General features: G+C 46.1%; 1 protein-coding gene across 1 annotated transcript in view; it reads right to left on the bottom strand.

The window, feature by feature from the left end:
• LOC146801339 (sodium/potassium-transporting ATPase subunit alpha-1-like) overlaps positions 1–12390 on the bottom strand; it is a 312352-nt gene that overhangs the window by 185953 nt on the left and 114009 nt on the right. The window contains exons 2-4 of the mRNA XM_085620987.1: positions 8015–8131; positions 6067–6126; positions 3964–4167 (exon numbers count right to left, since the gene is read on the bottom strand). Coding sequence (XP_085477113.1) covers positions 3964–4167; positions 6067–6126; positions 8015–8131 — 381 coding nt within the window. The remainder of the gene's footprint in view (positions 1–3963; positions 4168–6066; positions 6127–8014; positions 8132–12390) is intronic.

Raw genomic sequence — 12390 nt, forward strand, 5'->3', positions numbered from 1 at the left:
ACCTCGTCCGGCAACTCTAAATCAGGCCCTAAGAGTCGTCATTGTCTTCAGACAACCCGGTAGAAGAGCATAGGAGTCAAACCCAAACCCTAGAATCTGCAGACTTGGGGTCTGTTTTCCCTGTGCTACTGAAACTAACTGAAGTCTTTAACATCAGTCCATCTCATAGTCTCAAAAGGCAATAATTCCTCAGCTCGATACAACTCATTGTATGAAATGCTGAAGGCAGAAAGCTAAGACTACTCGCCGAGATAAAGATCTGTGCTTGCACCATAACTGCAGCACAAAACCCATCATGATTGTATTGATCGACTACTAGTGTAAATATTTAAAGGATGTTGTGACACTAATTGTTGTGCTTTATAGTATTGTTGTTGGTTTGTAAGTGTGGTGTGGTTAAGGCAAAGTGTTGACTGTGTGCAGAGTAGGTTGGTATTCACAGGTTTATGGTTACTGTTAGTAAGGGGGTGGGTGGGAAAGGTGAGTGTCTTCTAGTTTTTGTTGACCGAAATGATGGGCCAGCATGAGCCTTATGGCCTGGGAAGTTAGGAGGAATGTAAACATAGCCAGCGATCCTCAACACTGACATACTTCTGCTCTCGACTATGACATTATGTGGGAATATGAGCCAGGAAGCGTGTGAAAGAGCTAGTTAGATAAATAGGTCTATTTTAAAGGGTAATGCTCCATTAACTTGCAAGAAGAGAACATCAGCTGACACAAAACTCCAAACCCTTACAAGTTGAGTGAGTGTGATGTTCAAGAACAGTAATTTCTGGCAACTTTAACATTGAACGTATGTATCCTCTCTCCATATACCTTTCTGCAAGCTCTCGAGTGCTTAATTTGAGCCGGTGGTTTCCAGTGCTCAGCACTGGCACTTAATTGTCAACACCGGCACATATGACAGTCTGCCACATGGTGGAGCTGTTTGTCTAATTTAGAGATGAGCACAACAGTTGTTTATTAATTCAATATACATTAAAAATGACCTACACCTGCCGCCAAAGCCATTCTTATAGCTTTTGGTAACTGAAATATTCAGAATTGTCACACTTGTAGGAGTGTGATGGTTCTTAGCTGTGCTGATACTGTAATTGGCAGCAGTAATGGGCACTGTATGCAGAAGCGGACTCCGGACATGGCCATGGCACTTATTTTTTTTCAAATTAAGCACTGACTCTGCCCTCTTGAAGAGAATGGTTATCTAGGATGATGCAGTGATATTTTTCTGTAGGTTTCTGAGGGGTCACACACAGTTTGACACTTACCTAGAACCATTTGATGAGAGCATCACAAATATTGCTGATGGTTGCAGAGTGTGAGTGAGTGCAAGCTTTTTAAAGAATATTAGAGAATATTGGAGATCTGCAGAAAGTGGTCCTGATGGGAAGCAATCTACTGACAAAGAACTGTAATTGTGTAGACTTCAGGATGATCGGTTCTGTTGCTTTTCATGAATTGTGTCTAATATGTCTGTAAGTGAATAAACTATTGATATGTTAGGAATATCTGCAAACTAGGTTTAGTACCTGGTACATTTCACACCATAAAACATTTATGAATACTGTTGGGTAGCACGGTGGATATGATTATGTACCTCTGAATTGAGACATCACACAGTGAAAACTAGTCAGTGACAATCCCAACTCGTGGTTTAAAGACAACCAGATTACTAAAAGGATCCAATGAAGTCTGATGAGAAAACATGGGGGATCTTCAACACAGGCGAAATATTACAATATGTATAAGTCTCTTAATATCTTGTTTGCCTTGCTTTTAAAAGAAGTCCAGTACACTGGGAAAGGTGTGGGTACTTGTGTACTCTTGTACCTGTGTGTTTTTTTTTAACATAATCATTGTATTAGTTTTCACCATACAAAGAGACAAAATGTCAGGTTTCTGCACTCTATGGTCCACAAGCAACAGGTTCCTATACCAAGTGCTGAAAGAGTGATATCCCCATGACATATATCCATTTGTGTTTCAGAATGAACATTTGCACAATATGGGACAAACCTGTCAAGTTGAACAGTTCGTTTTCTAAAAATTGTATAATTGGTTTTGTCTATGTTACTGCATTTTCAGAAGCGTTTACAGTGTTTCAACCTTGAATGTGTTTTAGACCTTTGTCTGTACAATTCATTTTAACACATATATTTATAAGTGTGCAGCACAACGTAACATTTTTCTTGAACAAATGAATGAGTGAATGATAGAATCTAATTTGAGATCCAAAACAGTGAAGCATTATGAGAGAATGTACAGGACAAGCTCAGAGTATACTCGAATGAATGAATGAATGAATGATGCATATTTGTAGAGCGCATGGCTACTCAGCAAGAGTGTCCCTGCGCTAATAGTCTCGAACTAACAGACCAGACAGCTACCTCTAGCCCTGAAAAAGCCAAGTTTTAAGAGGTTTCCTAAAAGCCGCACGGTCTGCCGGAGATCTGAGAGGGGCTGGGATACGGTTCCAAGCTTGAGCTCCCAAGAGCCTATATTATCCTTCGAACATGCCATATTCAACCAGTTCATGACTCTTTGGGGCGAAAAAGGCCAAAAATCACCACACACTCATTGTTTGCTTGTTTGTTTGCTAGTTTCATTGTGTGTGTCCAGGCCTCACTGGCATGAGGAGATGCTGACGGACTGTTCAAGAAATAGGTATGGCCTTTCTTCCCACAGGAGTGGCAGTACATTGGGGGGTTTGTGCTCTTTCCACACCATTGTTGCTGACTGTGGTGTTTCTTGAGTTTATTGTTATTGTTAAATAGTGGTTACATCAAATAATTCAGGGATTCCTTCTCATGGGATTCAGGGAGAAAGTGCTAGATCCCTGTATCAGATCTTGGAGGGGGGACTTCTAGAGTGGTCTCCCAGAATTACTGGGAAGGCGAATCAATACACAAAACTGTATGAGCTGGAGTTTCCATGTACACGTACCTGTTCCCCCTGATAATGGAGGGTTATAAGTTTTGGAAGCGGTGACACTGATCAAAGGCTTGGTGCATTGTCCTTCTCAGTCTTCGGTGGAGAAGTCAACCTCGGATACAGAGTGGGGGCTACGACAGATGTCTACTGACTTCTCCTGGGTGAGGCCCAGCTCAGACACCCCCAGCGTGGCAGCCTTCCTTGTGTTACTGCAGATCCTTGACTTTATTGGCCTCATCCGCAGAGTATAAGGAACTCCAAGGGAGATGCCGCACAGGATCCTTGTTCTTCAGAATGACTTTAAAATGCATTATTGAACATTGGTGACATTTTTTAGAAACCTAAGGATATTTCAGAGTAATGGGAGGCCTTAAGTGAGTCATTAATTATCGCCTCAAATCTGACAGGTGAGTTTGTATTACTTCTTATGGGATTCAACAGCACCTGTCAGAGGGGCAAGATGTGTCAGAAGAGGGCATCTTTAGCCTGTCTTTGACAAAGGTCCCAGTTCTGGGTACAAGAATTCTCGGTGTGGCCTCGTACTTCCTCTCAGCCCTCGTGCAGGTTTATGTTGAGACAATGGCCCCCCTCAGAGCTCTTCCACAGGCCCTGGAATGGTAGTACCATGCACACTTGTGTAAACTATGTTCATTGACCGCTCTAGTACAAAATGGCACTGAGCGCCTTTCATGGATGGGAATTGCATCGATACACAGGAATCCACACCGTCCCCAAGAATCCCTTGTGCAGGAAAATATCATGAGATGGGTAGAGGACAGGTGACACTAGCCTGATGATTTGTATAAAACTGTTTTATGTAAAGAGGGACTAGATTAAAATAAACAAAAAAATATAATGCATCAGGGAAAATGAGTGTCTTTTTTCCAGTATCCTGTGGTATGGAACTGAAGAGCTGGGACTGAGGAGCTGCAGTCTCTAAGTAGCTGGGCAGAGTTTTGGGTGAGCACTAGGGTATACTTTTGTATTTGTACTTGAGCAGCCTCCTAGGTCTTATGCACTGATACTCACATTATCACTGATAGGTTCATCTTCAGTGGCTGCTTGGATGCCATAGGCCAGAAAGCAGAGGACCGCCCCGATCCACAGGAGCATGGAGAAGCCACCGAACAGCTGCCGGCAGAACTTCACCCACTCTGGGGTGGTGGGTGGCGGCGTCAGGGCGTTCGGTCCATCCCGGGCTAGGATCTCTGCAGCACGAGTTGTCGTCAAACCCTAAACAAAATGGACAGCAAGGTCAGCACCAAACAGGAAATGGAAACAGCAACCCACCATGAATTGCCTGCAGCTCAGTTGACAGCGATGGAGAGGGACACAATGGAGGTGAAACAAGACACATAGATTTGTAACTCAATCCACCAATCAGCAAGTCCTACCTGAGCTTAGAAGAATTCTTATCAAGCCTTGGCGATTCAGTTGAAAGAGGCAATGTCATGGGACTCAACACAGTGTAAGGGCCATCATTAAATATTCATTGTACACACCCTGGCAGCCGTATCTGCTCCCAACTTTCCACAATTCAAGCCGCGGTTCCGCGCGGATACCTACATGCGCCTTCAGGGAGGGGACGGGGTATCACAGTCAAGAGCAGGCAGTCTGCTAATTGTCTGCCTTCACTCACAACCAAGTGAGTATGGAGGATGAGCACACCTCAGAGCATGTATCTGGGGTCATTAAGAATGCTGATCTGTTCTACTCCATATTCCTCTTCTACAGTAGTGCAGTTAGTGTCTGTATTTAATATCTCAAACAAGCATCTCGACGAGGTGAAATCAGAGCACTCAAGAAGTCATACATAAGCAGCAGTCACTGGTGGTGGATTGTGCTGAAAATGGTGGTTGGTTTTAGAGGGGTATTTCCATCAGGAGTAAGAGTCTTGCCGTAAAGAGGGAAAAATTAGGAAAAGAATGGGACTCTGGAGGATGGCGTGAACCTAATGATTACAGGGGTGGCCCAGTGATCATGGTGCTGTGTTTCGCAATGTCTGATGTCTATAGGGGAAGATGCAGTAAATATAGAAAGGATGCACAGCTTACTGGTCAAATTCAAGGCTGGGCAGAGTCCCTGGAGACCCCTAGGGGAAAGCTGCAGCTGTTGTGCAATCTGTTCTAAAGCAGTGGTGGAGTAGTGGTGGGGCAAATATTGTGGATGTGGAGCTGATGGCTGCAGGAAGAAGTGGAGAACCTCAATAGAGTATCAAAAGAGCAAACCCCAAGATGCCAGCAGAGGAGTGAAGAGGATAAGTGGACGGCAATGAAACAGCTCATGAAGTTTGGGTGGGGTAAGTAGGCACGGAAGGGGAGGAGCTTTGGGTGAGGCCAGGAAAAGAAGGTAGAAGCCAAAGGAGAAGAAGAAAGCACACAGAGAATGGGCAAAGAGCAGAGAAGGAGACCATGGGCAGAACACCCATGGCATAGGCCAAGTTCCTGAGGAGCATCGAGCTTTCAGACGGCTTGGAGGAGATCCAGAAGAGGGCAATGCCAGGAGTAGGTCACAACAGATCGCTTCAGGAGAGGGCAGGCGGCTGTGGATGTCAAGTACGCAAGCGCATATTTGAAAGTCGTCTTGTGGAGTTCCTTCTCATGAAGCCTGATGGCGGGGATGAGCATAGGTTACTGGTGCTGCTGCAGGAAGAAAGTCAGTCAAGGATGAGCCTTTCAAGGGTTTACAGAAGTAGGGAGCAAGGGAGAGTGGATGGCAGCTGCAGAGAATGGAGGAATCAATCATGCCTGCTTCACTTAGGCAGAATGTTTACTTTTAATCCCATTTGAGATTTATCAACAAAATGCACAGTGCCCAACTGGCATTACAGGCAACTTTTAGCGCTCTGTCTATCTGGCAGAGGACAACAAGTCCAACGGATGTGAAGTGGACATCTCAACCTCTGAGTAAATGAGGCGTTGTGACGTAGGATGAGATGACGTTCTGGTTCCCTATTGAACTATAAGAAAAGATCTCTGAAGGAAAAGTCAGGGAGTCGCCTTTTGGTAGGGAGACAACGCAGCTTAACACTAGTGCGTCAGCTCAGTTCTTACAACCTCTAGTTAACAACAGTATGAATTGTGGCGCCCAACCCCAGGTGAATTGAATTCTGTAAAAGATGTTTCTACTCACACGTGTCAGGTCTGTTCCAAATTTCCGATGAAGTTCATCCAAGGTGAGCTTGTGTTCATCCTAGAGGCGAGAAAGATACATGAACAGGTTAGGGAAAGAGACACATAAGACTGCAGGTGACAAATGCAAATTGAACCTGAACGTTAAACCAATGGGACATGGAAGTGCCCCTTGCTGTGTTCTGCTGCTCCCTCATTGAGAAGGCTTCATAATGAGGCAGAATTGCTGGGCACATGGAGGGCTGACTTAAAGTTCAAGACAGGGGTCTCTGTTAATAGTGGTGACCCCTGCTCTCCAAACGGTATCTAAACCACAGCCGAACAACTGGTCCTTTATCTGTTTCAATCACAGAAGCAGACAACGATCCGAAAGAGTGCCAGAGACTTATCCAGGGCACTTAATCATAGTGCCAAGACATCCAGCATTTTCCTTGGCAAGATTGAAATAAGGGACTGTTCTCGCTGTCTACAATTCACTCAGGTGTGGGCACCTCTGTAGGGTATGGAATAAGCACCCACGTCCCATTGGTGAAGATCGCATACACAGCTTTGCATGCTAATTTTCATTTTATAGGGCAACCTCGATCACCTGAAGGCTTTCGAGACATGCTGCCTCCTTTTTTTTTACGTTTTCTGTATTTGGCTGGATGTGTCATTGATTGGTAGCATCATAACACCCTACAGTTGGACCGTGTTGTAAGGCAGTAAGGAACACATATGTGTAAAAGAGAGTACAGGTACTCACTATGTGTATGTGGCCAGGATCATCTCAGGAAGCAAAAAGGTCAATGTACATACCAAGGCATAGATTCATTGAGGATGGGCAAGTCGATGGATCCTAGCTGGCCTAATCTTCTTTACAGAGGGGAACATATACATGGATAGCAGTACCTGAGGGCTCTCTGTACATGGATATGGATTCTTGTATAATGTGGTCAGGATACGCGATCCAGTGCATGCACTGACGTATGTTCATAGCACACTCGGATATGAAGATGCTCTCTGCTGCTGGGGGAGGCCATTCTGGGAAGAATACATTCACAGACCACAGAGGGGGTTCTTGAGAGCAAGCAGCCACATTCTTGGTTCTTAAGAGAATTTTAGTGGTTAGAGGAGCAGCCATTAGAGATACAAAATAATGTAGTATGCAGCTGCATACGTCCGAGGAGGACGATGTGCTTACAAGGAATTCGGGAAGTGTCCACTATAACTGGTGAGCGCTAGTAAAGATTGATGACATGCTGTTCATGGGATTTCTTAGCAGGCTACCCCAAGGCTGGTAGGGCTGGGCCTGAGTAAGTCTTTAGACTTGTGAATGACTGCACCCCAGGTCTACGGGTCCGTACCCGTCAGCACTTTATCATTTGGCAGGTGCCACTCTTTCTTACTTCTATTCACCAGCCTGAAAAACACAATGCCACATAGACTTTACCGCGTCTCCCACTATTCAAATCTATATCACGCTCCAAAAATAGTCATTCTCCATTCCCCTTAATGGGATCCCCCTCTAATAGGCCTGACTTCACCTGCATTTGTGAGTCAAGATTTTGACAGGTTTGTGTTCTGGTGTCCTGAAATCTCAAGGACCAATCCCACTTAGGAAGGGGTCTTGGTACGGTCTGAGAAGGTGATTGCGGCCATCGTAGGAGAACCTTGGATGGGGCTGAGGAAGTGGTGGCGGCCATCGTATGAGAACCTTGGAGGGGTCTGAGGAGGTAGTGGAGGCCATCTCAGGGGAACCTTGGAGGGATCTATGGTGGTGGTGGCCATCTTAGAAGAACCTTGGAGGGATCTATGGAGGTGGCGGCCATCTTAGGAGAACCTTGGAGGGGTCTGAGGATGTGGCGGCCATCTTAGGAGAACCTTGGGGCTGGAGGGTGTTCCATTGCACCAACTGTCTGTAACACACAACAATGATGACACCGGCTGCCCGCTGCACAACACCTTACCATTGAAACTTCCTTCTTCAGCTCGTCCATGTCTCGTTCCTTCGCCGCCTTCTTCCCCTTCTTCGTGGTGGGGCCAGGTTCCGACGTGGCAGCCGGCTCATAGTTGTCTTGTCCAGCCTGCAATAGAACAAAAAACACAAAAAATGAAAATGCTCATAAAATTAAAAGGTAAGAAACGAAAGAATTCAGCAGAATTTCACACCTTCATTGTTTTTGTATTTTAGGTTTATCACTGAAATATAGATCCCAGATCCCACCGTGCGCCGCTTCGAGAGATGGGTGCGTAAAAGATGCTGCCACATGCGCACTCAGGACTAAATTACTGCGCAAAAAAAATCTTCACTGCATGGCATATTAATAGGTAGGATTCCCAGTGAGAGCCGAGATCCACCGGAGGTGGAAGAGAGCGGCTCTCGCCCCGTGTGTGCTGCAGCTCCTGACGCCGCTGCAGGTGCCTCGGTGCTCACTGGGCCGTGCGAAGAAATACAAGATGTCTGCCTGGGATGGGCTCCGTCCGCCTGCTGCGTGCGTCTAGGAGGGAGGCCAGGGCCGAGTGAGACCCCTCCTGTCCCCGCTGGGCGGAGGGGTGGGGTGGGGAGAGGTTAAACATCGCTGTGTTCTTTAGGCAGCGGCCCTCGTGCATCCTCAGAAGCCGCAGGAGCGTCCTTGAGGCAGCCAAGGTCACACGGAGCTGTGGCGCAGGAGGGACCGCTGCCTGCAGAGGGCTCCTGGCATCCATGTGTGCCTCGGAGCAGAGGCGCAACTAGAGCCAAATTTCGGGGGGGGGGGGGGGGCTGAGCAAATTTCGGGGGGGGGGGTGAACTTTAAGGAATAGGCAGAGTGGAGCTGCTGGGGCTCTTAGAAGTGGTGAAACAACAGCGAGGCCTCATTAACATGCAAATGGTCTTTTTAAAGACCTGTAAAGTGCTCGGGTGCGGCTGCTTTTTTGCCCGGGAAGCTGTCTCATCCCGGGCTGCCACACACGACGGGGGGGGCTCAATGGGTGTTGCGCGCCTGCCTCGGAGACATACATGCCAACAAACTCGATTCAGGCGGGAGACTGCATATCTACTAAACCCAGCATGGCTTGATTTATGCTGTTTCCCGCCTAAAAAAAACAGTGCTTCGCAGTAAATTAATCAATGGGGGAAATCAGTTCCCCGATTATTCACACCGCGGCTATAAACAGACTTTGACGGCATATAGGCGCGCCGAGACACATCTGGCCTGGCCGTTGTCCCGCACAGTGCACGACCGCCCACGGAGCCTTCCCGGTAACACGGAGCCTTCCCGGTAATTAATGAAGTAGTTTTATACAGTGCCGCTTCAGCCGTGCAAATAAAAGCGCTTTACGTAAAACTGTGATTACAAATGCTTGGTATGTTTACAAATGATGCAACAAAGAAATAGACATTGAAAATGAACAGGGTAAATGAAGGGAATAGAGAGAATAGATAAGTTAGGGCAGTGAAAGAGAAAAAACACGGAGACCCGTAGTAGCGGGCCAGCCAGCACCAGGTAGTAGCATCTCTTCTTTGTGCTCAGACGGGGTCACTGCATGTCCCCCTTGCCATAGGAGGGGCCGGGGGCGAGGCCTGGCTGCTCTTGCAACCCACCCCGTAAGCATGTTTCGACCTCTAAAATCTGGTCTGGTGCTTCTGCCCCCGGGAAATGCGGGCATGGGACAGCAGCCTAGTTCTACCTAGGAGTTTCCCATACCTGGGGTTTATAATGACCCAGCCTCGTATTCCACTCACTGCTCGGACACAGTGCACCCGATGTCACTCCAGTAGGCCTATCCTCTCTGCCCACCCGCTGACGGGCCTCCGGGGCTGAACTCGGTCTGCCAGTCAGTTTCCACCATGAACATCATGAAACCATTCGGCATGCAATCTAATTATATAGTGGTTAAAGCAATATTGAATTTGTGTCCAACTGGTTGGTTGGTGCACCTACAGTAATTGTGTGTAAAAGAGTGTGAGAGGGTTCTCCCAAAAAAATTCTGAAAAGAATTGGGGGGAAAACTTTGAACACCAAATTTTCTGTGTCCTTTGAAAAAACAATTACAGGGAAAAACACTACCAAAATAGTACTGCAAGGGAAAATACAGCGAACGCATTATTTGTTCCTTCATTAAGCAATAGAAGAAAAATAGTGTTAGGAGTTTTTACATCTGAATTCTTGCAAATTAAAAGCAAAAACCAAATAACTTTGCAATTCCTTTTGTATTGCAAAATTCGCTCAGATCCATGCACGTGCCTTTAAAAGGTCAATTGGGTGAAAGGAATGAACAAGCATTGGCACTGATAGACTACAACGACTATACTATTGCTCAGCCTCGGAAAATTACACATTTACGTGGCCTACATTATGACATCTTTTCAGACTCTGAACGTTGGGTTGAATTCAAGCTTTACCCTGAACTGGGTGCTGCTCTAAGCTGTTTTTTTTGTTTCGACCTTCGCTTATGTACTTTTGACCAGATGTAGCTGCGCAGTTACGGCCAGGGTTTGTGGTTCTATTGAATACTAAAATGTGCATGTGAGCAACTGTAGAGGCTGCCATCAAGATATTAAAACAAAAAGAAACAAGCATTGGCAACGCCTTTTGGTTTGGCTCTCTAGGGGAGTGTATATTAACAGACTACTTTGTGTGTGTCTCTTCAGATGTCATCAGATCCCACATTGAAGCAACATCTTGGGGTACACTGCAAGAATATCTGAGTTTTAAGTATTGCTGAAGAGACTGCATTGTCGGAGTTCAGCTGTTCCCTCAGAGTCATGTGCTGCGAAAAGATCCAGAGGAGAAGTTTGTGTTGAAAGGGTGAAATCAAAAGGCATAAAATAGGAAGGATATTAGGTACTCTTGACAAAGGACCTTGTATTTTGGCTGCATCTTTAAGTACGCCTATGTTTGTGCCTACATTTATAATGTAATGAAATCATAACATATACAGACAAAGTTATTGTGACAACAACACTTGAAAACACAAGGGTAATTAGTGAAAAGCACTGGGACTTTATGACAAGCTAAGACATCCAAACATCAAGCACCGCCTGAACAAGAAAGCCATAAATCGGCAAGTAAAACATCATTATGTCAGCAAAGCACACAAAGAACACACACTGGCTGTGCATGAGAAGAGACATGTCCTGTTGCATCTGCACTGTAACAAAAGGACTACTCGATCCACATCACCAGATTCAAATGGGAACACAAATGAGATAATGTGACCATCCTTGAAATGCTGCCCATGAAGAACAACCCACACAAGCAATAGCGAAGCATTAGAGGACGTGAAAGTGAATGGCTGAATGGGGCAGACCCACGCTCCACTTTCTCTACTTCTGTTTACTCTGATTTTTAAAAAAGAATTGACAGACTAGTAGATCTACCTGTAGCTAAACGTAGAAACCAACAACACAATCCTTCATTGAGAAGCAGGATAAGAACTGAACACCCCAAAGCACTGCAGAAGATCCACTCCTCTTGTGCAAGATGCCGAAACGTTTTTAGGTATCTACACTCCCAGGATGACAATGCACCCCCAAACTCAAAAGTAGTGGCCCCACTCATACCCAGTGTTAGGTAGGCGTGTGCTAGGTAATGCTACAAGCTCTACACCGCTTCCAGTAGAAGCTAGAATCACAGAGCCGTCTGCCAGGCATGTAAACTTGGTCTCTCACTGTTCTACCTTCTCTTCTGTTTCTTGCTTGTACAATTGTTCCTCTGGAAGAACTATTTGTGAATCTGTGCTTTGCTGCAAGCCAAGGGCTCAGATGCCTCTGAGCATAGTGTATGCTATAGAAAACATAATATAAATACATAGAGCTGCACCAGCTAACATAGAAGGCGCTGTTACCAAAGAGGGGTTTATTCTCTGCTGGTGGGTCTTCTGTAGGCAAGAGATAGTCACTCTTGTGGCTCTGCATACACCATCCTTACACTGTGGACAGCAATCTGCAACCTTTTAGGAACCTGCAAAGCAAGCCGCGAGGGCCAGCATTTCCCCCAGGACTCATTGGCTTCCTTCCAAGGCTGCCTGGGTGATGGACCTCCTGGAAACGGTCCAAGACAAAGGGCCCTGGGTCTTGGCAGTGGCTCGGTCACCTGGGGAACTCTGGCAAATTGACAGTACAACTCCTGGGACTTTGAAATTCTGATCCAGTGAACACACAGGGCAGGGCGGCGATTAGAGGCTGCCAGGTGAATCATCCACTAGTCCTCGTGATTTTCCACTAACCTTGACACTACCCTTAAATAACCCTCTCAGGGGCAATGAGGGCAGCAGAAAGAACACAAGCAGGCCAGTGCTCTAGGAACGCCAGTTATATCTGTAGTTTAGATGAAGGCATCATATGCACATCAACTCATCA

Source organism: Triturus cristatus, chromosome 8 (assembly GCF_964204655.1).
Source record: "Triturus cristatus chromosome 8, aTriCri1.1, whole genome shotgun sequence".
Lineage (NCBI taxonomy): Eukaryota > Metazoa > Chordata > Amphibia > Caudata > Salamandridae > Triturus > Triturus cristatus.